Source organism: Zootoca vivipara, chromosome 5 (assembly GCF_963506605.1).
Source record: "Zootoca vivipara chromosome 5, rZooViv1.1, whole genome shotgun sequence".
Lineage (NCBI taxonomy): Eukaryota > Metazoa > Chordata > Lepidosauria > Squamata > Lacertidae > Zootoca > Zootoca vivipara.
The window spans coordinates 31,250,162-31,274,880 of NC_083280.1; the positions used below are offsets into that span (position 1 = coordinate 31,250,162).

Genomic DNA, 24,719 nt, shown 5'->3' on the forward strand with positions numbered 1-24,719 from the left:
CAGAATCTGGCCAACAAGCCCCAAAAGCCAGTAGTTAATCCACACAATCTATTTTACACCATCAGAGCTGGTGTCGACACATGGCACTCTTGGACAGCTGTGCTGCCTTAGGTGATTAGTTCTGCAGAGCTGCCATTTTAATGCCCCACAAAGCACTGGCATAGCCTTTCTTTGAGGCATTGTGGGAAATTAAAATGAAGGCTGCAAACCTCTTCTGCCATCAGGTAAGCTCAAGGGCATAGGAAGGGGTCCGCTGCAGAGCACTTTCTTGGACAGGGGCTCAAATCTGCAGCTGGCCCTGAATACCAAGATGCTGAAATTGTGCAGCAGGAGGCTTGTGCATAGTGTGGATGCAGGATCCTCACGAATCCTTCCCTCTTCTGCTTTGTTTTAATTTCCATTTGGTTTTGCACTCATTTGCAGTTGAAGTTGCCAGTAACTTTTTAAAGTGATCAGAATGTCTCTGTAACTGAACTTGGGCTGTGAAATGGATGCTGTAGAAGTAAAAGTGGTTCTTATGATGTTTTGGGGATTTATCTCCACTTGAATATTATTATCATTATTTATAATTTTATATAGCGTCATCAAAATACCATTGGGGTTTATGATGAACATTTCCCTGCCCCAGTCCACATTCTGATAATGGGTCCTATTACAGGTCTATGGGCAGTTAGGGACAAGAGGGTGTTCAAGAAAGCACAAGGCTTTTGGTGGTGTCATGGAACACAGTGCACCCGCTTTGAAATGAAGTGGACTTGAGTACACATATACAGGATTCAGCTGTGAGGGCATAAAGATAGATGGGATAAAGAAGGGAAGAAGTTTCAGCTGGAGGTGGGAAGCTGGAGATCTGGAAGACAGTTTAGGAGCTTAGACCATCTGTACCCCTCTAGATATTGTTGGCCTACAACTCACCCCTAACCATTGACCTTGCTGGCTGGGGCTGATGGGACAGTAGTAAGAATAGCTTTCTCCTCCTTGATCAAAGCACTTTGGTAGAGGGGTTTTTGAACAAAGGCAAAATGATTGAGTTGTGGCAAGGGAAGTCTACAGGGACAGCTGCAAAAAAGCATAAAGCATGAAACGAAAACTATACAGTGAGAGATGCCAGAGCTTGATTGTTCTTCTGAGGGAACTCAGAGGAAGAGGACGATTTTCCCAATAATATATCTGAACAATTTTTCCTGATTATATATCTGCTGACCATTTGCTCTGGAGGAAGCTGCCTTCAATTCTTTTAGCAGAGGTGTGTCACTTTAGTTGTAAGTAATGGCTGCTTTGCCCTTACCCAGAACTAATTTAGAATATTTCAGTCTTGTTATTATTAAAAGAGAGACAGAGAAAATTAGACTAAAATGAAACACTCAGAAATTGTCTCTCCAGTGTATCATAATAGATAAACATACTGTTCTCTTGTAAGACAGAAAACACAAAGCCTGTGGTTTATTTATTTATTCAATTTATTAAACACATCTTTTACCTTGTACCTCAGCCAACAAGGCTCCCAAAGTGGCTTCCTTGATTAGAACAATAACATATTATTAAGATCAGTTTTTGTGAACCTGGTGCCTTTTAGATATTTTGGACTACATATTTTGGACTACAAATCCCATCAGCCCCACGACATTGGGTCCATCTAGTTCAGTACTGTCTATGCCAGGGTTTCCCAAACTTGAGTCTCCAGATGGTTTTGGACTACAATTCCCATCATCCCTGACCACTAGTCCTGCTAGCTAAGAATGATGGGATTTGTCTGACAGCAGCTGGAGACACACATTTGGGGAACCCTGGTCTGCACTGACGGGCAGTTGCTTTCTAGAAACCATTCTGCATCACGTGCTGAAAATCAGCCTGGAGCAATCTGATCGCTGTGTTGAATTGACAATCGAACCTCAACCCTTTTCTGATCCTCATTATAATCAGTCCTGAGAAAATGAAATTCAAAAGAGCTCTAAAAATCACGGTGGAAATTATTTTACAATAACATTGACCCTTGCCCCACAACAGGAATCCCAGATCTTGCTGGCACCTTTCTCTTCTCATGTATTGCCATTCAGAATATCAAACAATGCAACTTTTCCCCCTGATTCAAAACACAGAGTTGGAATCAAAAGGTGAATAAATGTTGGGTGAACTGAAATAAATGTGGAACTTGTAATTTAAGCTGCTGCTGACACCCTAAAGTAGGACTTTAATTTTGTGCTTGCACATTTCAAGGCTCAAAGACCCTTCTCCAGTTTCTGACTCTGCTTTCAACTGACCTCCTTTTATTTTTACAACCAGGCAGTGTGCAGAATGAAGTTCTCTCCCTCATCTGTGCTTCACGTGGTTTATAATTTGCTGCCACAGAAAGTACAGGTTTCAGATGAAGGAGAATGGACTCTATCCAATTACAGAGCCATTTACAGGTAAAAAGTTGTGGGTGGTAAACTGAAAGAGGCTTGAGCAACATTGCCTCCCACTCCCCTTCCGACCTTTCGCTCTTTATGGCAGTCCCTCAAGTAAAGAACAGGTTTGCAGTTCATTAGCCGGCCAGAATGGCATAGATTCGTTCGCAGCCCCCACCTCTTCTATAAGAGTTTTCAGGGCGAACAAAAGTATCCATAGCTTTCGGTCGTAACAAAGAGCACTCAAATTAACACCATCAAAACATTACATGGCACAACAGAAAAGGCTAACTGTATGCATTCTAGGAACCACATTGCTGAAGTTTATATTTAATCAAATTACCAGCCATACACACACACCAGCTTTCTTGTATTTTCACACCTTGTATTTTTGTGGCGTTTATTCCAATGTCAGTTTCGTTTATCCAAGCTTAGAGGTGGGCTTCAATGACTCCCTATAATTCTTTTTACTTATTTCCAGGGAATTATCATTAGTTATGATTTAGAAATGGCAGCAGATGAATGGGGACCATGTGCTTGCTATGTAAATAGCTTACCTCCTTCCTACTAAAAACACTTGTAAAAATATGGGGAAGTAAAACCATACATTACTACTCACCCATTTCTCCAGAAACCTGAACAGCTGTAAAGGGGTGGTAATGCGGGGGAATTTTCATGGTGTGATACCCAACATTAGTCATAAGAGTACACTCACTAAAATACATGGACCAGGTATTTCATTTCAGTGGGTCTGTTCTGAGTGTGTCTAACCTCAGCTTTTACCCATTGTCCACATAATATAGAGCAGGGATGGGGGAAACCTCAGGCTCAGGGGCCCAAGTGCAGCCCATCCGGACTCTCTCTGTGGCTCTCAGGACCCTCTCCAAGCCACACATCCTCTTAAACCATACTCCTTGCTAGCCCTGCTTTGCAGTGCCTGCAATTTGGCCTTGAACTCATTGCATAAAGCATTTTGCTTGTCTGCATGGGGCGTAGAAAGGGGTATGCGTAGAAACTAGTTTACTGTACAAAAATAAAATTCATATATATTGCTCCTCCTTTTCCCTTGCCTCCACCCCTGGACGGTTGCCCAGAAGACAATGTGGGCATCAGGATGAAGCACGTTTCCTAGTCCCTCTGTTGAAGTACCAAACAGTAACCTTCTAAGAGTTCACTGATGGCTTTAATTCAACTGAATTTGTTCTTGCAACATTTCCCTCTTGACATAGGCAACCAGCAAATAAAATGCATTCTGTTGAATGGGGTCATCCATTCATGTCTTTCTCCTCTACTTTTATTTATTTCTTCTTCTTCTTCTTCTTCTTTGGGGATTACTCGTAGCCGAGTAAGATTGTCTTCCATAAATACAGTTTTAACAATGAGTCTGTAAGTGACTGTGGAGGCCAATTCTGGATCCATGTGTCCTTCCACAGTGGGGACATTGCTTTCCAGGCAGGAGTTGATCACGGTGTAGATTTGCCAGGCGTGCCTTCCTCTTAGCACGTTTCTTCCTTGCGTCCTGAGATCGAGTGTCTTTAAAGCCCATGACACCTTTGGTAAAGGCTGTTCTCCACTTGGCGCACTCGCAGGCCAGTGTTTCCCAGTTGTCAGTGTTTATACTACATTTTTTAAAGATTTGCCTTGAGACAGTCTTTAAACCTCTTTTGTTGACCACCAGTATTATGCTTTCCATTTTTAATTTTGGAATAGAGTAGTTGCTTTGGAAGATGATCATCAGGCATCCGCACATCATGACCAGACCAACGAAGTCAACATTGGTGATCTTTGCTTCTTCCAGTACACTGATATTAGTTCGCCCGTCTTCCCAAGTGATGTGTAAAAATTGATGGAATCTTTCGAGGAGTTTTATTTATTTACCACTGTTGGATTCATCTTAAGGACCATTATGTATGCCATACTAGCTATTCCTATCAACATTGCTTCCTTCTGTCAGTTCTTAACCTCCCAATGTAATAGTTGTGGGAAAGCAAGGACTTTGGGTTTCCTACCATGCTCTTCCACAGTTACGATTTAATGAGAGTACATCAGAAAGGAATAAAGAATTTTGAGAGAACTGTCCAGGAGACTTATGTAATTCAGAATTTAACCACCTAGAACAGTGAAAGAACTAGGGCATGATTCAATCCCACCCACTGCCCACTCCCTGCCCAAGCAAAGCCTTATATTTTGGTCCAAGAGAATGTCTCATCTTTGTGTACAATGGATTGGCAGTCGCTCCAGCTGTGAGAGATGCAGTTTAATGGTCTGCAGAGCTAATAAAATTTAAAATCCAGCAATCATTCTCTTTAACTGTAAATTGGAGGCGTGGATCTGCTACAGTTATCTTCTGTGTTTAATGGAGGTAGAATAAAATACTGCTGGCAAATCTGGATGACTCGAAAGCGATGCTGGCGTTAAAGCAAAAGCTGTGGCGTGCATGGTTAGACAAATAGCACCTTCTGATGTTTGCCCATAAGGCAAAGAGGTAAGTTTTTTAAATAGTATTTGGGTTACTGTTGATGTGCTAGACCTGCCGCTAATCATATTAGTTTGTTACGCATGTAGGAGCACTATACTACCTTATACTATACTATACACTAGGATCACTATACTACCTTACATCCAAATCTGAAATTTAGCAGTCCTAGTCTTTCCTTAAAAAAGGAACAGCCTACACTCTTACCAATTACAACATTGTGTAGCGTGTTTTCAACACTATGGCTACATTCACATGGCAGTTTATTCCATTTCCTTGATATTTACTTAAGTGTTGATTTCTGCATTATATTTGAGATTTCATGTGACTTAGAAGCCACTAATGAAATATAGCACATGCTTAGCATTTATTTCTGTGCTTTTTAGTCCAGAAAAAATCCATTTGCAGCCCCTTTAATCTGGAAAGTCACAGGAGTAAACTGGATAAATTTAGGTTGGTATACCGTCAATACAGGTTTTTCCTGCCGTTTTCAGAAGCACCTATGCTTCTGAAAATAGCAAAGTTGTCCAATGACATTCATTCTTGTGTCGTGCCACACCTACTGGTGTGAATGGAATTCAGCTCAGCATGCCACTATATAGCATGTCCAGCAGTGTGAAAAGAACATGAGAAAATGGATCAGAAGCACTACCATTACAATCAGGCAAACGACCACAATATTCCCCATGTCTGAATGAAACACATTCCCCCTGTGTTTGGCAGCTTAGCAAACCACTACAGAAAGTATGTCTAAATGATGCCTTCTTCATCAATATGCAACACTTGTGGCTTTGATATGAAATGCATGATGCACCTTAGAACGTGGACAGATGGCAATTTATGTAGTTCTCAGCAAAGCATTGACACAACTTGTGCTGGGATTCTTCTACTGCACTTTTGCCTCTTAAGAGGTTCAGATGTCCATGGCTGCTTCCCATTCCAGTTTCTGAAGTTCTTTCTCCTTATCCTAAGGTTATTTATTATCCCATGCCTTTCAAATTAGTGTAGGCTGCACAATTTATCAAAGCTGGCGTTCTATTTATGGTGGATCAAGTTATGCTCTTTGTTACAACTGCATGGGGCCCAGCAGTCCCCCAGCTTCCCAGGTTAGAGAGCCACTGGCTAATTCCAAATTGAACAAATTGCTTATAGCATTTCTTCAAATGTTTTGCAGTGCTAACTCCAGCCACCCGTGTTATGTTAATCACTGTCATTCAAGCGTTTGGGAATGTTTCTTTTCTTTTGCTTCTTCTGTTTTTTTGTAAGTGGCTGAAACATTCAGACAGATTTTTATAAATTACCTTCTTACTGAAAGACTTGTTTTCCTGTTTGTTTAAAACTGGCATTCATACATACAGGAAACATACACATTGCTTCCTGCCATGTTTCTGTTGGCAAGTATTAAGTTATCTTTGTCAGGACGTGCCAACAGGCTTTCTTAGCAAGCAAGCAGAAATAAAACAAGTAGTCCTCAGACTAAACAGATGCCTCGCTTGAGTGGTACTGCATGGCCCCCGCCTCATCAAGAGCTTCCTTCCTAAACAAAACAAGGAGGATTTGCCAATCTCTGCTTCGTAACTTTGTAGTGGTCAAATAAAATCTACGGGCATGATCCAGTCATAGTTAAAGCTCTTAGACTATGCACACTTGACATGGAAAAAGTTCCATTGGACGCAGTTGCAGCTTAACTTTTGAATAAGTATGCCTTGAACTGGCCTGGACGTCTCATTGATTTCCGTGAAAGAAATTTACACATTTGTTCTCACACATGTGTTCTACTCTTTCACTGAGATCAAGGGAGTAAACCTTTTGCTGGATATTGCAGCTGCCAAAGTTCCAGATTTTGAAGATACTTCATGTTGGCATGATGATCTGAATTTTGCCTTTCAAGAAATGATTTTGGAGGCGGAGGAGCAGAATGATAAAAGTTTTGTCATTATACTTTTACAGAGTAAGGTAGTGTTTAAACTTTAAAACCACTATAGTCCTCAACTGCAGCTTGCATTTTAAACTCTCTTAGTTATAAGAAACGTCTGTACAGAGCAGCGGCACTGGGAAATGGGATATTTAATTGCTTCCTATGTTCTTGTGTTTCACTGTAGCTCTGCAATTGGCCGTACTGTCTTTTCCCATGGCCAGTGCACACCCAGTTTGCTATGTGACTATGTCCATACCTGAAAATGAAGAACATACCCTCAATAAACTTGGAAGTCATAAGAGTTTTGCTGAATGCAAAAGCTCCAGCACCAAGCTGACTTGCAAATATTATTTTTAAATATTACTGAGAAAGGAGTATTTATCCTAGTTTAGTGTATCTGCTTTCTTTAAAGTAATTAATAATGAAGCAGGCTTTTAGCATCCCTCAAACAAGGTAAAACTCTTAATCACAGTAGTATCATTACTGCTTTCAAGCATTTAATTTTGATCCTTGACAACATGTTGAAGCCATCAAGCATGGTTATGTTCCCCTTAAGGGTGAAAGAATATTTGAAGAAATTGAATTAATTTGATGTGAAATATATATACTGTATATATAATCTGCACTAACCCACTTTTAGTTGTGCACAAAGATTACTGTGTAGTGCTATCCAGATCTTCAGGATTCTCATTTTCATTGGTTTCCTGCAGACCAAAGACTTTTCACTTGGTTGATTTCTTCTTGTTACTTTTTTCTAATCTGAGTCAGTCATGAAATAGTGTCACCTGAACTCTACCATATTTAGCAAGTGCCAAAGGCCTGCTGCAATAACTCAGCATTTCCTAGCCCAAGGAAATTGCTTTATTATGCTGTTTGGGCAAGGTTTTGTTCCAAGTCTGCTGTCCTATTCTTTGTTTGTAGGCCACAAGCACGGAACAGCAGTAATAAAACTACTGGTAGGTGTTTAATGGTAGAGTACTGAGGAAGTAGATGAAAGAAAATTGCTCCATTCACAACAGTAGGGAGCAAGTCTTTTTGAGGGGCAGAATAGTGAACTACTGAGTTAGGGCCTGCTGAAAGTTACACAGCCATTTTACTCAGGGACAGTTTCCTCTTTATTCCACTCCCAGAGCATACCGAATTCACCAAGAAACATGTTATCTGCATGAACTAACATACAATGGATAACATACCATCTATAGAAGAAATATATAAGCTGCATATCTCCGATAATAAGTATATAAGATGCATATCCCTGGTTGGCAACTAGCTTTCATGAATGCACACTTACAGCATAAAAAGCATGGAAGGGAATAGTTTTCACTTTCCTTTAATCCAAGGTCGCCAAGGTTTGTACAACAATCCCATGAGGTAGATAAGTTGAGACACAGTGACTGGCCCCGGGTCATCTGATGAGCTTCGTTCATGCATGGAGATTTAAACATTTGTCTAAATACTCTAGCAACTATCCTACACTGATTCTGTACACAACAGCTGCTTTATATTGGTGCAACAATTAGGGGACTCTTAGCACCTATTTTGTTGAGCTTTAGGTCCTGACCAAAAACAGCAAGTTCTGCTTCTGTTGAGAAGGATGGGTAGACGAGTGATGCCCTAGCTGTCACTCCTCCACCCTTTTCTATCAGTATTTTTAACACAGGTATGAAACTTTGGGTCATAGATTTCAGCAGATCACTTCAGCGTCTGTTGTACGGTGATACTTTCTGTTTCCAAATATGTGTGACTGGGAAAAATGAAAGGAAGACACCTCCCTCCCCCCTTCAAGAAAGAACATCCACCTAAATATAGATGGACTCAGAGCTGTTGAAAAATTATTTATGAAAGAATGATTCAGCTGCTCTTGAAGACTCACTCATTAACGAAGGCATTCGGCTTTCTGGTTGGACTGTCACTAATCTGCTTTTACTGTAGACGGTGGCGGTGATTTATCTTTATTTCCTTCCTTGACTTTTGATGCCACTGCAGAGGGGGGTTGGGTAGAAAAGAAAAGAAGAACTTATCCTTGAAAAAAGTATCCTTTGACTTAAAGGTTTTACATGGATATCAAGCCAGGACAGTTGCTTCTGACTGTATTGGGTACCTTCTATAAATAACTTGATAGCACCCCTTTGAACGAAACCTCCCTGTTTCTGTTATTCAGTATATCTTCATGCACATGAGACTCTGGGTGAGGAACAAACAGACAGATGGGTAGACGTGTTGAGGGAGGAAGGAGCAGAGCTCCAGAGTCATTTCTAACAGAGATGCCAAACTGTCAAGCAGTAGATCAAGAAGCAGTCTTCCTGACAGACGCAATTCAGCCCAGAGAGTTCCTTTGTGACTATATGTGTGGTGCCTGCTGCTCCGTTTTCCTCCCATCAGATCTGTCTGATATGGTCAAGTAGTTTTGAAGCTTTTGTGTCCGGTTTTCTTTTTGCTGTTGCTGTTTCATGTGACATTTATTTATTTAGTTATTTAAAATGATTCTCAAGGAGGTCCTTTTTAAAAATATTAAGATGTTCAATGATAGCTATATTTTTCCCCCCCATAAGATGTGGCTATATCTTTTTTTTTGGGGGGGGGTTCTGGGATGGAATTATGATTTCACTCTACACTTGAACTTAGCCAAAAGGCCGAGAAGCGCAAAAAACTAAACAAAAACATTGAAATAATATTTTGAATTGAACAATAAACAAAGTTAGTGATGTAAGAATAATATGGGATGCTACTGAGGCGGTTATTAGGGGATATTTTATAAAACAAAATGTGATACCAGTTATTAATAGATAAAAAGGAGAGACGAGGTTTTGTGCTGCCAGATTTGGAATTATACCACGCGGCTGCAGGATTGGTTTAGATAAAAGAATGGATTATACTAAAAGATACTGATGTGCTAGACCTCGAAGGCCATGATAATCGGTACGGATGGCACGCCTATTTAATATATGGAAAAGTGAAGGTCCATAGGGGTTTTTTGAGTCACGTGATAAGAAAATCACTATACAAGATATGGATTAAATATAAAGGATTACTAGAACCGAAGATACCCCTATGGACATCACCTTCAGAAACTATGGCAGTAAAAAAAAGAAAGAAATATGAAAGCCTACGTACTGATTAATTTTAGACGTAGATAAAGACAAACCAACTCTGCAAAAATATGATGAAATTAAAAGTCATCTATCGGACTGGTAACAATATTTCCAGTTAGCTCAAAGATTGGCCATAGACATAAAAGAAGGAATTGCAAAAGAAACATCCAAATTCGATAGAGAATTAATCTTTCATAAAGGAAAACATATTTCGTGAATTCATGATTACCTTCTAGAATGGGAAGTAAAAGAGGAACAAGTTAAAGCAGATACAGTATGGTAAGATGGGAGCAGGATTTTGGATACAACATATATATGGAAAAATGGGAAAGATTGTGGAGGGTAGATATTAAATTTACAGCCTGCTATAACCTAAGAGAAAACACCATGAAGATGTTATATAGATGGCACCACACCTCTCTAAAACTTGCTAAGTTGTATAAAGGAAGGTCACCAACTTGTTGGAGATGTAAAAAGGATTTGGGGTCATATTGCCACATGTGGTGGACTTCTGCAGTTATTGGTGAATACTGGAATAATATCTACAACGAATTTAAGAAACTATTTAAACTTACCTTTAAAAAACCCCAGAGATCTTTCTTCTAGGTATACTACCATTAGAAATTAAAACATATATAAGATCAGTGTTCATGTAATTACAATTACAGCAGCAAGAATTCTTGTGGCGAGAAACTGGAAAAGTGAAATATTACCAACGATAACAGATTGGCAGATACTTATGATAGAATATTTACAACTAGCAAAACTGACAGGAAGAGTTAGAGGAGTCTTACCGTAAATCAGAAAATAAATGGAGAATGGAGAATATTTAAGGATTACTTAAGATTATATTGTACTAATCCTACCATATTAGCAGAACTTGAATGATTCCTGTAAGTGAAAATAGGTAACAAATATTTTTTGACTAGATGGAAATGATATAAAAGAATATAAAACTGTGCAAAAAATAACGACAGTACAAACAGTATAATGAGGACGATTGGAAGTTTTATATCCAGAACTTTTATTTAAGTGTTATTCAAGAAGGTATTGTTCATTTTTGTACATAGCTTTTTCTTTCTTTCTTTTTCGGCTTTTTCTTACTTTACTTTTTTCATTTCTGTTGTAATGATTTTGTATACTCTTCCACATGTTTGCATTTTAAATTAATAAAGATTTTTTTTAAAAAAAGAAAGGAATTATGATTTCACTCTGAAAGGTCTTCATCTTGCAGTTGTTGTTGGTTCCTGTTGTTTTGAAACACCTGCATATTTCTAGGGTTTTAGGGACAAAGGAGAGAATATATTCAGTTTTGGAAGCTGCCTAATCTCTGTCTCTACAGAACAGCTTTTTGCAGATAAGATTTTTTGAAAAATTTCCCTGAATGCCCCCTTTTCTTCCCCAGAGACCCTCATCATTTGTACCGGTGCTTGTCAGTTGTGGCAGGACTTGATAACAGCTGGCTAGAGATGTGACCACACAGTAACAGAACAGCAAAGAGTGGGCAGCCTGGATCGTAAATCTTCAGGAAGTCCATTCCTCCAACAGAACTACGAATCTGTTAATGTCATTGTCAAAGGGGAAAGGCATTGTCCCCTGGCCTGTTAAACATCTCATGTCCAGGCACCAATGATGCCGTACAGTAAACAACCAGGAGCATCTATTGAGATGTTTCTCATTTATCCCATTGTTTGTTTTATCTTAGCTCTCCGTATTGCGTTCAAAAACATAATTCTAAAGAAGCGTGGACTTTTATCCATTTTATAATACTAGTTGAATTGTCAAAAAAAGCCTATTGACCTTTTTTTTTTTATTTTTTGCTCCCCAGTGAAATCATACTTTACTCAAATCAAGTTATCTCTAGTTATTGGCTGTGTTGCAGAGTCCCAGTGCCCATGGAGCTTCCTTTCCCCCATTCTCACTTGCACCTCTTTATGTAGCTGGCAATGACGAATGCATGCTTGTGTGGACAATTCCTTTTGTTTATATTGCTAGCAGCTTATTGCATGACTGAGATTGATACCTACCTACCTGATCTTGTGGACTAGGAAAAACTGTGTGCTTACTTATCTAATAACAAATAAAAGCAAAAGGTTGTATCCAACTAAGTTCTACTCAGCGTAAACCCATTTAAATTAATAAATCTAAGTTAGTCATGCTCCTTAACTTAAGTGAGTCGGCGCTGAGTAGGGTTAGCATTGGAACCAACCCGAAGTTGTATGTTCATCAGCAAGCCTAGCGAAGGGTCAAGTGTGAAAACAATAAAAATGAGAGAACATTCATGGGAGACCAGAAGGTCACACAGCCAAATCCTAAAAGCAAGAATGGATAAAATCTGCTAGAGTTTCTAGCCTATTCTGTGATCATTTGCATTCAGATTCACAATTCTACATTGTGAGTCTTCTTTGAAAGTTTTCATGTGTCCTAGTGAAGCAAGAGGGGTATACGGTAGTTTATTAGTCAGATATCTGCTTTCAATCTCTGTAGTTCCAATTAAGACTGGGGGTGTTGAGAAACGCCAAGGCCGACACTTCTCCCCCAATGCAGCGCTGTCCAGAATGAAATTCCCAAGTTGGGGGGGGGGAGAGAGAATCTGTGATTTTGAGCTGTTTCTAGTCAGAGTAGACTGTACTTGGCTAGATGGTCCCATGGCTTGACTTGGGATAAAGCAGCTTTAGATGTTCAAATAAAAGTCCTGTGTTAGGCCATAGAGCCATTGACCTCCAGGAATCTGGTAGTATATAGGCTCTAGCTCAGTTGGTTAGAGAATGGTGCTGGCAATGCCAAGGTTGCAAGTTTAATCTGCATCCAGGACAGCTGCATATTCCTACATTGCAGAACCTTGGACTAGATGATCCTCAGGGTCCCTTCCAACTCTACAATTCTATAGTATGAAAATGCCCTCTCGCCAACCACCTGATCTCAGTTAATGGTGGCTACCTGAGAAGGACCTCATTGGAAGACTTTAACACACAGGAAGGTTAAAATGGGAGGACAAAGTCCTCTGGGCCTTGCCCTGCTCCCAACATCATGTAAAGTTTTGCAGGGCCCAGAGGATACCTTTTCCCATACCTTTCCAGGTGTTAGAGGTTCCCGTTGAGGTCCTTTTCAGGTCCCACTATCCTAGAGTTTTCTCAGTTGCAACTCCTGCTTGCTTCTTGCCACTTTTTCAAATTGCCTGAAAGTGACAGGAAGGTTCATGGAGAGGGAGGGGAATAGGAGGGCTTGCTGTGTGTGTGTGTGTGTGTGTGTGTGTGTGTGTGTGTGTGAGAGAGAGAGAGAGAGAGAGAGAGAGAGAGAGAGAGAGAGAGAGAGAGAGAGAGAGAGAGAGCTCAAATTAGGATTGGTCCAGGTTCTGGATGGGGCCTGAGTCCAATCCTAAATTAATCTGGAAGAACTAATCCAATAAATTTGGTGGCCAATCCTTCTTCTTTGGACTCTACCTCACTAATTATTGTTGCTTAATTTTTATGTAGCATGGTAGCTTAAACTTTATTGTATGTAGCCAGACATGCTTCTTGCTGGTTTCAGTGTGGTACAAATGTACCAACAGACCTGATGAATGAATGCACGCTACTGATGTCATCAAAGAACATTTCATTACTGTGCCTTGCCCAGGGTAGCTTGAAAGACCTCATCAGGGGTCTGAGTTCTTAAAGAATGAAAGGTGGGCACAGAGCCATCAGACCAATGTGATGGGAAAGGAGGAGGCTCCTCCCAGGCCCACAGGCTATAAAGTACAATTTATTGCATGGACAGTGTTTCAATAGTCTTTCCGTGGAGCCAACATGCCTAAGGCTAGGCCTGTGTTGAGTTCCTTTGGTGAGTGTGTCCAAGAGATCTTATATTGCATTTGTGCAAAAGACAAAACAGCCAGCATCCGCCAATACTTAGGGCTCTTCTGGGAGCCATTGTATAACATTTCCCTCCTTTCTCTCTTGGCAGCTCCGTCTCAAATTGCTTTGATCCAAGCTAAAGAAATAACGAGGCACAGTGTGGCACTGGCTTGGCTGGAACCTGACAGGCCAAATGGAGTCATCTTGGAATATGAAGTCAAATATTATGAAAAGGTATTAATTCATCCTGGAGAGATGACTTTTTATTCCATTATGTTGGCTGCCACGGCCCAAATAGTTTACCTTTGTCATTGTGTAAATGGTCATTATCAGCAACAAGTTTGTTTGCCTATAAAATCATATCCAGTCTGACATTTCATACATTTTAGCAGTTGTACTGAATAACATATTGCACTCGCTCCCCCCTTTGCTCTGTAGTACTGGTGTCATTTTGTATTTTCTCTCACCGTAGGAACTATCTGATTCCAGTGGGGCTATTTATAATGAGAATCAATAGAGCAGAGAAGTAGTGCAACATTAGCCTTACAACAGAGACGGATGTGTAATAATGAAGTATATAGCACAGTAATAATAATGAGCTCTGTATGAGCTGATAGCTTTTGCCCAGAATGATGGTGGCGGTTTGATAGATTTTAATAGAAAATAAAGGAAAGGAAATTACTTTCTTCACCTCCTTCAAGTTATATGGAGACATTTCTACAAATAATTTGTTCCTCCCCCAGTTCAGATCTATGGAAAGAGCTATTTCCTCTCAAGGTTCTCTGCAAAATGAACAATTACTTTCTCTCTCTCTCTCTCTCCCTCTCCCCCACCCCCTTCACCTTATTTGCTTTTCTAATAATGCCCAAAATGAGTTGTAGATTTTTATTGGAACAAGATTATAGCATTTTTTTTCTGACACATTTTCCAAACAGAAAAAAAAAACCCAGATTCCACTTTTAAGGAAAGGAGGAAGGGGAGTGAAGAGTGCTTGGCAGGCATTTCTCACAGTTCTAAACTGAAAGGGGTGGAAAAGAAAGAATTGTGCATGGGCAATAAAGTTCTATTTGTTCATCAGAAGGATTGTGATCACAATCTGGGATGTATTTTTTCAAGAACATATTCCCTTGCCTTAAAAAAACAAAACACCAAACCAAACCAGTGATTAACTGACTGTATCAGTTAATCACTCCTTGATCACTCCTTTGACTTCCTAGCCAAAGAAGAATGATAAAATGTACAAGTCTGCCAATCTCTCATATTACTGAAGATAACAAAAAAAGAGAAAAGTTTCCAGTGCTCCTTTGAAAATTCAGTGCCTGTTAGTAACATCCTTATCACAGATTCGGCAACTGGTAAAGTTCCAGAGTTCACAGAGCACTGTTTATTTGCTCTTCTTTCTGTCTTTTTCCCTTGTTAGGACCAAAATGAACGCAGCTATCGCATTGTGAAAACGGCTGCCAGAAACACTGATATCAAGGGCCTGAATCCGTTGACTTCATACGTCTTCCATGTGAGAGCAAGGACAGCAGCAGGCTATGGAGACTTCAGTGGGCCCTTTGAGTTCACAACCAACACTGGTAGGTAATAATAACACATCTCTCACTGGTATAATCCTGGGCATCCTTTCTCCTCCTGTCACCATTTTGAAACAGAGCTGCATTTAACTTAATTGAATACAAATGAATGGGTTTCTTGTTGGTTCAGAATCTCTTTGAAGTGCTTGGCCTTGATCAGGCATCTAAACGTCCCAGATCACAGACTTTTATTTCCATGGCTTCTTCTCAGGTTGGAAATGGAGGAAATTGCCCCCCAAAAGAGATGCAAAAGAATCCTGTCTACCCAGGCTTAAAAAACACTCACCCTTAGGTCATACTGTGTTATGATTTAGAGGAGTGGGGTAGGATTTGTCCTTTTTATAGTTATTGTTAGATGTTTTAAATGTGTTATTTATTCTGTGTATTTGGTTTTAACTGGTTAGCAAGGTGTTTGGTATTTTATATATTTTGTCACGTTTTCATAGAAAGAATTGACTAAGTACCATCATCATCATCATGCAAATACTATGATAGGGATAAAGCAGGTCCTGCTAAGTAGCAAAATCCTCACAACATCCTTAGACTCTAATAGATCAAAGTTTTCCTTTGCCAGTCTCTTCCATTAATACCTAGAAAATGCAGGACATCCTGTCTCCCTTCTGTAAGTCTCCCCACTTCTGCAAGCAGCTGCCAGTCAAGTGATGTCTTGGCTCCCCAGTGTAGATGCCTCACTCAGACCCTTGGGTTGATTATTACCAAAGGCTTTATTCCAAAATTCAGGTTACAGGTACACAGGCCAGGCGTTCAAAACAGTGCTGTAAGATACAATGTCTCGACCGTTGACTCTCTCTCTTTGAAGAAGCAGGCACAGTCATTTGTGTGGATGTCTTGCCAAGGAACAGAGCTGGGCACTCCTGCAAGTAGGCCGAGCGTGGCTGATAGTGCATCCTTGAAGATGGAGTCGGGGTTGGCGCAAGTGGCTCACTAACCCTAGGCTCATATGCCTTCCCTGGGATGGGAAGTGCTTTGCTAGCTGAAGGCAGGGTGGAGACTGGACTGTATGGCTCCCCATCTTCAACACGTGGGACATATGATGCCACTGGGGCAGGGCTTTCTCCCAACAAACCACTCACCCCCACCCCCACATCCAGATCAACACACTCATGAGCACAACTTGCCCCTGCTCTCCTCATTCCACCTCCCTCTCTGACCAGCCCTGCCCAAAAGTCTCCACAGGGCTCTTGACAAGGGATGTGTAGTGTGGTGAGATCATGTCACTACTAGACGTTAACAGGAGAGAAGGTCGCACGAGAAACCTTTTCTGCGGCAATCATGCATTCCCTCTAGCTGTAGAGCATATCCATTTTCATTCTGCACTTGTGAGCAGTACAGCAAGTGTTCATTCATCTCTATTTGGAAGTGTTGTGTTCATTTGGATTGTGTTCATGCATCTATATTTGGAAGTGTTCAAGAACCAGGACTTTGAAACACATGTTCATAGGATCCAGGGAGTGATTGCAGAAAATCACATTGTGGATGAAATAAAGCAGTTACGTAAATCCGCCCACAGCAAACATGGTATTTGCTAGCATTTGCACATCCTGTGCGTTTGATGCAAGCTGTTTTCAACATTTTAATGAGGAAGTCTTAATAAGGAACGATAGAACGATACATTGTGTATTACTCTGCAGCAAGATCTCCCATTGATTCATGGGAGGGATTTAATGGCTTGGCTTCCTTTAATGCTAACTTGAGTTCTGTGCATAAATTTTGAGGGCATCTCAAGTGGCAAAGAATAAATTCCTTAAAATAATTATTGGTTCTCTCGGGATAAGCATGTTATACATGGATACGTGCTAGGGAGGAATATTGTGTGCTCCCCTTATACTTTTACAAACAACCACAAGTGGCAACCCTACCTTTAGGCGCCTCAGTTTGAGCCTGGCACAGCAGAGAAAGGGTGGCTTAGCTCTCTGGAAGGGCTGACTATGCTGCCCTCCGGCTAGTCCTTCTTCTTTGTCAATCACCCTCATGCCAGTTCACTTGGGGCGGGGAATATTGGAGGCAGGCATCAGTGGAAACTTTTCTCCTCAGGCTTCCTCTAGCAGAAAAGTCCAGAAAGAGGCATTTTCTTTGCCCTCCCTGCATACCCACCCTTCCTATCTGTGCTTGATTCCATCCATTCTCGTTTAATTCTTGTCATTCTTGTATTTTGACCTTGCTATGGGATTGGGCTGTCTGCTGATGGAATACATTTTATCTCGCTCCCATATTATTTTGGGCCTTTGTCATGGTAAGCCTCTGTTTTGTGTCTGCTTAGAACTAGTGGTTAGCTCTTCAGTTGAAGCCTCAAAAATAAAGTGTTGGTCAGGAACCTTAGTAAGTACAGTGGTACCTCGAGTTAAGAACTTAATTTGTTCCGGAGGTCCATTTTTAACCTGAAACTGTTCTTAACCTGAAGTACCACTTTAGCTAATGGGGCCTCCCGCTGCTGCCGCGCCACTGCTGTGCAATTTCTGTTCTCATTCTGAAGCAAAGTTCTTAACCTGAGGTACTATTTCTGGGTTAGCGGAGTTTGTAACCTGAAGCATCTGTAACCTGAAGCGTCTGTAACCCAAGGTACTACTGTAGGTTGATTTCCTACAAACCTTCTTCATTATGAGCTTAAGTGATTCAATATTGTGTATAGCCAATCTCTACAACAGCACAGTCCAATACGTGGCTGCCCCGCAGATCGCATGTGGCCCTCAAGGCCTTTTTCGGTGACCCTCAAAACCTTTGTCACACACCCTAGCCATGGGCATAGGCAGGGAGGAGCTGCCCTCCCAAATCAATAAAAATAACTGAGGTTCTGTCCTCCCCCCCAAAAAATCCTGTCTACACCCATGATCCCAGCTCTCATGCTGCCTTCCCAAAGTCAGGCAAGTGAGGTGTTGGGCTTTGTGAAGGAGGCATGAGGGCTCTTGACTGGGTCCTAGAGTCCTCCCAGCTCCTTTCCAAAGCTTAGTTAGCACTTTCCCAACTTGAGGAAGAAGGTGGGAGGGCTCTAGGATCCTGCCAGAGCCTCGGGCCCCCTTCCCAGAAACCTGAGCCTCACTTCTCTGGCTTGGGGAAGACAGCATGATGGCTGTGTGACGGTCAAATTTTGGCTTAGCTCCTGCCCTCCACATGCAAAAAGGCTTTGTGTGGTCTATGGGTTCCGTGTTGAAGTATTCTGGTGGCCTACTTGGTTGGACTGCCCTGCTCTACAGGGATTGTTTTCTGCAGGATTAATCCAAGTTGTCCATAGCCACAAGACATTCCATCCTGCCTGAGCTATTCATGAGTTGTGCTGATCAGTGCATAGCTCAGTGGTAGAGCACATGTTCCCCTTCCAAAAGTCTCCATGTTCAATTACTAGCTCTCCACTTAAAAGAAAGACCTCAGCCTGAGACTGGCTAACAGGGAAGGCAATATTGTGCTGGATAGACCAGTAACCCCAGTTGATATGGTGGCTTTGTGCATTCATTTATTTCCTGCTCTAGGTGTCCCTCTTGGCAATCAGGCTGCCAATAACAACTGCCAATCGCATATTTTCCCATCAAATACAAAAGTTCTCATTTGATAAAACTGGCTTGCACTACACCTAACTGGTGGTCTCATTCTTCAGTCCCTTGGTCTCCCCACTTTGGAAGTAAAATGTACAGCTATTTGTACATTCTGTCTGCATTCAACAGACGTAAAAAGCATGATGGCTTCTTGAGATAGCAGGCGGCAAAGGATATTTAATTTCCATTGCACAGAGAAACGTTAATCAGTTCAGGTTGTGCCTATTGGTGTTAACATCCCTCAGGCAGCGCACATGAAAACGGGCCGTGCTCTAGCCCGCTTTAAGACAGTCGAAAACATCTTGTTCTGTTTGAGTCTGCCTCTTGCTCATAGTCAAGGAATGAGCATCTGGTCCATTTTAAATCAAATAAAATGGGAAGCAGCTCAGTGGGTGCTAAATCAGCCATTATACTCTCAGGGTAGACATGAAGGGGAGAAAGAGGGGAGTCCTTATTCTTGATGAGTTTCCCCCCAAAACCATTATTGAGCATAATGCCTTTTGCTAATTAAGGCCCTCCTGGAAAATTATGGCAAATGAATAGCTAATGAAAAGGCCCAAGAGTGGCTTTGAGTGGTGCATTGAACTGTGTCTGTCTGCCCATCAGCTGCAGAACCAAGCACTCTTCCCTGTGTTCTTCCTGCCTGTAACATAACTACAGAATGTTAACAGATATCCTTTTCTCTTTCTAGTCCCCTCTCCCATCATTGGCGAAGGTACCAACCCCACAGTCCTTCTGGTCTCCGTGGCCGGCAGTGTTGTCCTTGTGGTCATTCTCATTGCTGCCTTTGTCATCAGCAGGAGGTAAGAACTTAAGCTCCCCTTCTTTCCCCCACCCCTTCTCTTTCATGAGGCAGCTTTTTGTCTCTCCCCCAAACAAAGCTAAATTCTTTGATTAGCATCATAAACAGTGCATTTGCATCACAAGCCCTCTCCTGTGTTGCTTTGATCTTCTCAACATCGGGCTACCAAAGCAGCATGCAGTGTAATGGTAATAGTTCCAGAGTTATTTGCCCTTCAAATGCAAAACCAATCCTAGGGATAGGGTGGTGGTAGTGGGAGGTTTTAAGATGCAAGCCAACAACATGAGATCTAAAGAGAGACTGTAATTTGATGTAGGGTTTTAATGAATGCATCATTCTGGGCTGACAGCATTTTATAGGAGAAGTGCCAGGGCAATGGGGATGGGGGTGGAGAAACGGAACAACCCCCACTGCATCTGAGCTTATGCAGAGAGAGAAAAGATGCCGCCTTGATTTTCTGATGGCTTCCTCATTTGGCCACATCAGTAGTTGTTGCCTCTGCTGAACAAAAAGGAAGGTGCACTTCAACACTAAATTCCACAGTTTTGTATGCCAGGCAGGTTAGACAACGCTTTTTTTTCCATCACCAGGCTCACAAAGACAGGAAAGCAATTATTTCAGCTTCTAGAAGTGTAAATACATTTATGGGTTTGGCTTTTTAAAAAACAGTCTGCTCTGTAGTATTTTCCTGGGCTAGCCTGAGGTGGGGATAGGAAGGCAGAGTAAAGAAACGGAAGTTATTAAGACCACATAGTCCCTGGAATATAAGGTTAAATAAAGAGAATATTGCTTTTCCCACCTCCAAATGCTTACAATTAGCACGGTGGGTTTTTTTGTTTTGGAAAAGGTGATTAAGATGATGGGGAAGTAGTTCTCTTTCTTTTGCCAATCAAGAAAAGGATAAAAAAAATGGATGGGAGAGGATCTCTTCACAAATGCCCTGCAAGATAGGCTAGTAACAGAGTTCAGGTTCAGAATCAGCGTAGCTCTGAATATCAGTTGCTTGGACTTGAACAATGGGAAAAGGGGTATCATCTTTGCGGCCTCTTTCTGAACTTCCTAGAAGCACCTGGCTGACCACTAAAAATAAGACTGTGGACTAGATGAATATTTAGTCTGATCAAGCAGGGCTGTTTTTATGTTCCTGTACTCTATAAATAAGATCAGGTTCCTTATGATTCACTTTCTTACTGCAAATTGTTTTCTCCTTTAAAAAAAAAAGCACACACTGTTAAATCCATGGGGTTATAATATCTGATAAGTAGTTGTTCGCCGTAATGGATTTCAGTGGGTGGTTCGCCTGGTTCACCAGAATCCATGCTGACAGGAGGAAAAGTACCTACGAAAATGCATTGCAGAGAGATAGGTTTATTAAAAGCCATTGCTACAGAAAATAGCATCACTGAGCCTGATGACTTGAAACCCCCTCTGCTTTTATTGATCACTTTATTATTTAAGGCAGGATTGATAGTGAGATGCATTGGATTTCTAATTACGAGTTGCCACCTTGGAGAATTCTGCCTGCCGAGAGTCTCGCTGAGATTATTCCTTTACCAGCTTCCCCATTTTTATTTTTTTATAAAATGCCACTTCCCAAGGCTGATAAACAGTGCCTGGTGATTGGTTCTCAATGGATCACTTTTTAGAAAATGAAACGTCAACCCCTTGCCCTCCTATTGATTCTCTTTAGTAGTGGCCATAAAGCTGTCAAAGGAAAGGCTGTTGGGAGCCAGGTAGCTGACAGACTTGCTGGAGGAGCTGATGTGTTTGCCGCCAGCACTTATTTCACCCTCAAGCCGCCTCCTTAGTTATCTCTGCCTTGGTAAGGTTCCAATTGGATGGAAACAAATAAAGAGGTGTTCATACTATTGAGAATTGGAGCTTGGCCCAGCCCCTTCTGGGGGAAGTATTGTTGTTGTTTGTTGTTTAGTCGTGCCCGACTCTTCGTGACCCCATGGACCAGAGCACGCCAGGCACTCCTGTCTTCCACTGTCTCCCGCAGTTTGGTCAGACTCATGTTCGTAGCTTCAAGAACACTGTCCAACCATCTCGTCCTCTGTCATCCCCTTCTCCTTGTGCCCTCCATCTTTCCCAACATCAGGGTCTTTCCTAGGGAGTCTTCTCTTCTTATGAGATGGCCAAAGTATTGGAGCCTCAGCTTCCGGATCTGTCCTTCCAGTGAGCACTCAAGGCTGATTTCCTTAAGAATGGATAGGTTTGATCTTCTTGCAGTCCATGGGACTCCCAAAAGTCTCCTCCAGCACCATAATTCAAAAGCATCAATTCTTCGGCGATCAGCCTTCTTTATGGTCCAGCTGTCACTTCCATGCATCACTACTGGGAAAACCATAGCTTTAACTATACGGACCTTTGTTGGCAAGGTGATGTCTCTGCTTTTTAAGATGCTGTCTAGGTTTGTCATTACGTTTCTCCCAAGAAGCAGGCGTTTTTTAATTTCATGACTGCTGTCACCATCTGCAGTGATCATGGAACCCAAGAAAGTATAAACAGAAGCAAATGGGGAGTGGGCTCAAGGTTGTAGCTCTGACGTGCAAAACATTAAGGGCTGTACAGATCTTGTGCAAAATGAAACGCTCAAAGAAAGTCCCATAGTTCCCCTTGCCGGATGCTCAGTGATTTCTCCATGCTTCACAGTCTGTTTAAAATTGTTCTGAGCAGCATCATTAAGTAATACAAGCTAAGCAAGTCTCTCTGTGAGGGACATCCAAGTTTCTTTTCTGGATACCAAAATTTACTTACTAGGTTGTTTGTAAACTTAAAGCCCAGTTTTTAAGCTAGAAGTGTTGCCACAACCTAGGAAGAAAATAAGGCACTGCCACAGTTCAGGTGAACTGTGAGTGGTGTGCATGCAAACCCCACTCCCAGAACCCCTGGACATTTTGCGCAAAGATTGGAAGATGGGTCCTACATAGCCGGTGGCGTTGGTGCAAGCCTTGCATGAGCACTGCTGTTCACGATTGAACACTTCATATGTTCAGGCAAATGCCTCGCCATGCCTTTAGCATGAAGCAAATGTGAACTGAGAAAGAGTATTCATGTAATACTCTTCAGTGCTAGCTCAATTCAGCAAAGGATGGATAGCAGCTTGAATGTTTCACAGCAGCTTTCATCAAGCATAGCTATTTCGAACAGCAATTTTGTGCGTTTTCAGAGGTTAGGAGTTGGAAAGCATGGTTGTGGCTACCTCATACAGTTGTTTGATGTGGGGTCTGAGCTTCCTCCCCTAGCCCCACCCTGAGGGTTTTTTCTGGTTCTGCTACGTGGCTGTGGATGATTTCTCCCACTCTCCCCAAATGGCTTTCTCCATGGTGATCCTAAATTTCCCCACATTTCCCCCCTTCAGACCAAACTGCTCCTGGCTTCCAATTAATATTTTTAAGTTAAAGGATTTAAGTGAAAGGGTTCCAGAGCAACACATTGAGGGCCCTGGAAGTTAGTACCGCAGGGTGTTTTGTAAAAGAAGAATTGGAAGGCAGAATGGGTCTTGTTAGATTTTGGATCTTAGAATTCTTTATTATATCACAAGCGAGGTAAATCCAGATATCTCAAATGAAACAGCTAGAGCTCCACCAAGGAATGCCCCTGTAGTGATGATGCCCCTGGCATGCCACCTTGTCATATCCTTCTGTTTGGGAACCCACTATTCAGGAATCTTTGAGCTGCCTTTGTGTTCTCCACATTGGCCTGTCAAAGGCTGGAGTTGCCAACTCTGGTGCGTTGGCTTGACTGGGAGAGAAGCATGCGGGGCTCCTGCTGTTTTGCTACAATACCTGCTAATACCCCTTGGCTCCCACTTTGTCATTTGCGGTGCATGCCTGTCAGACTGAGGACCCGCCTCTTTTTTATCTGGAAGCCCCACCTGTAGGCTTTGCCTGCCTCTCTGACCCCTGCAGTTTTTCCACAGCGCCTGCTTTCCCTTCCTGATCCCCGCCTCCCATTTAATCACTGTCACCCAAATCCCTGTAATTACGGGACTGAGCTCTGCGACAAAGGTTTCTTTCTGTCATTCAGGTGAGCTGCCTGTGAATGTCAGTTTGTGTCCAGCATTCCTCAGGGCCTCCAGAGAACTTCCCATGCCCTCCCAGTGACTCAGTAATGAGCAGATGGGGGGGGGGGGCAAGAGGAAAGTATCTTTTCGAGACAAAAGGCCCCAGCAGTTTCCCGCCCTGAGCAAAAGCTCAACAGGTGACAAAGGTAGAGCTGAAGTGAATAGGAGGTTGGGAAGCCTTTATTTAGAAGCTAATAAGCTGTAATTAAAGACTGAAAAGTATTCATTGCGCTTCCTTCTAGCTTCCCTCTTTGGGGGAGGGGGGAGAGGGAGTTTTCCCCGCAGTGGTGCTCTTTTAGACCAAAGAAAGATAACTAGGATTTTTAAAGTTACTGGGGGCTTCCTCCCCACCCCATCCATAACATAGTTATTCCTTGGTTCGGTGTAGAATTCAGTGTGTTGTTTGCCAGTTGCAATATAACATCTATTCAGCTCATTCTGAATAGATTACTGTATTGCAACTGGCACACAAAATCAATGGGGATACTTTAGAGCAGGCATCCTCAAACTTCGGCCCTCCAGATGTTTTGGACTACAATTCCCATCTTCCCCGACCACTGGTCCTGTTAGCTAGGGATCATGGGAGTTGTAGGCCAAAACATCTGGAGGGCCACAGTTTGGGGATGCCTGGTGAGCAGCTTGTGGCCTTCTTCACGTTTGCTTCTTACAGAAATGTCTATATCACCCTTCAGTAGGCATTTCTAGTGTGTTTTTTCCTGGGATGTCTTTGTTGGTATACAGTAATCTGTACCATGAATTGCTTGTGTAACAGTTGGGCTTATATGCACTCGTTCGCTCATGTAGGAGCATTACGTTGCAGTCCTGCAGGCACTTACCTGAAAGTAAGCCCCATTGAGCTCAATGAGATTTGGGTTTGGGTAGATAAGTCTAGGATTGCACTGCATGGGGGCTGCTCTTACAACCAATAAGCAATGATAGGAGTTAAATTCTTCTTCTTTTAGAGGCAGTGGATCAAAATTGTGTATTGATTTCCACCGCATCCTCTGCCCAGTA

General features: G+C 42.0%; 1 protein-coding gene across 1 annotated transcript in view; it reads left to right on the forward strand.

The window, feature by feature from the left end:
- The window catches only part of EPHA4 (EPH receptor A4), a 156,755-nt gene that overhangs the window by 100,541 nt on the left and 31,495 nt on the right, over window positions 1-24,719 (forward strand). The window contains exons 6-8 of the mRNA XM_035132510.2: window positions 13,819-13,943; window positions 15,130-15,289; window positions 19,526-19,637. Of these exons, the coding sequence (XP_034988401.2) occupies window positions 13,819-13,943; window positions 15,130-15,289; window positions 19,526-19,637 (397 nt within the window). The remainder of the gene's footprint in view (window positions 1-13,818; window positions 13,944-15,129; window positions 15,290-19,525; window positions 19,638-24,719) is intronic.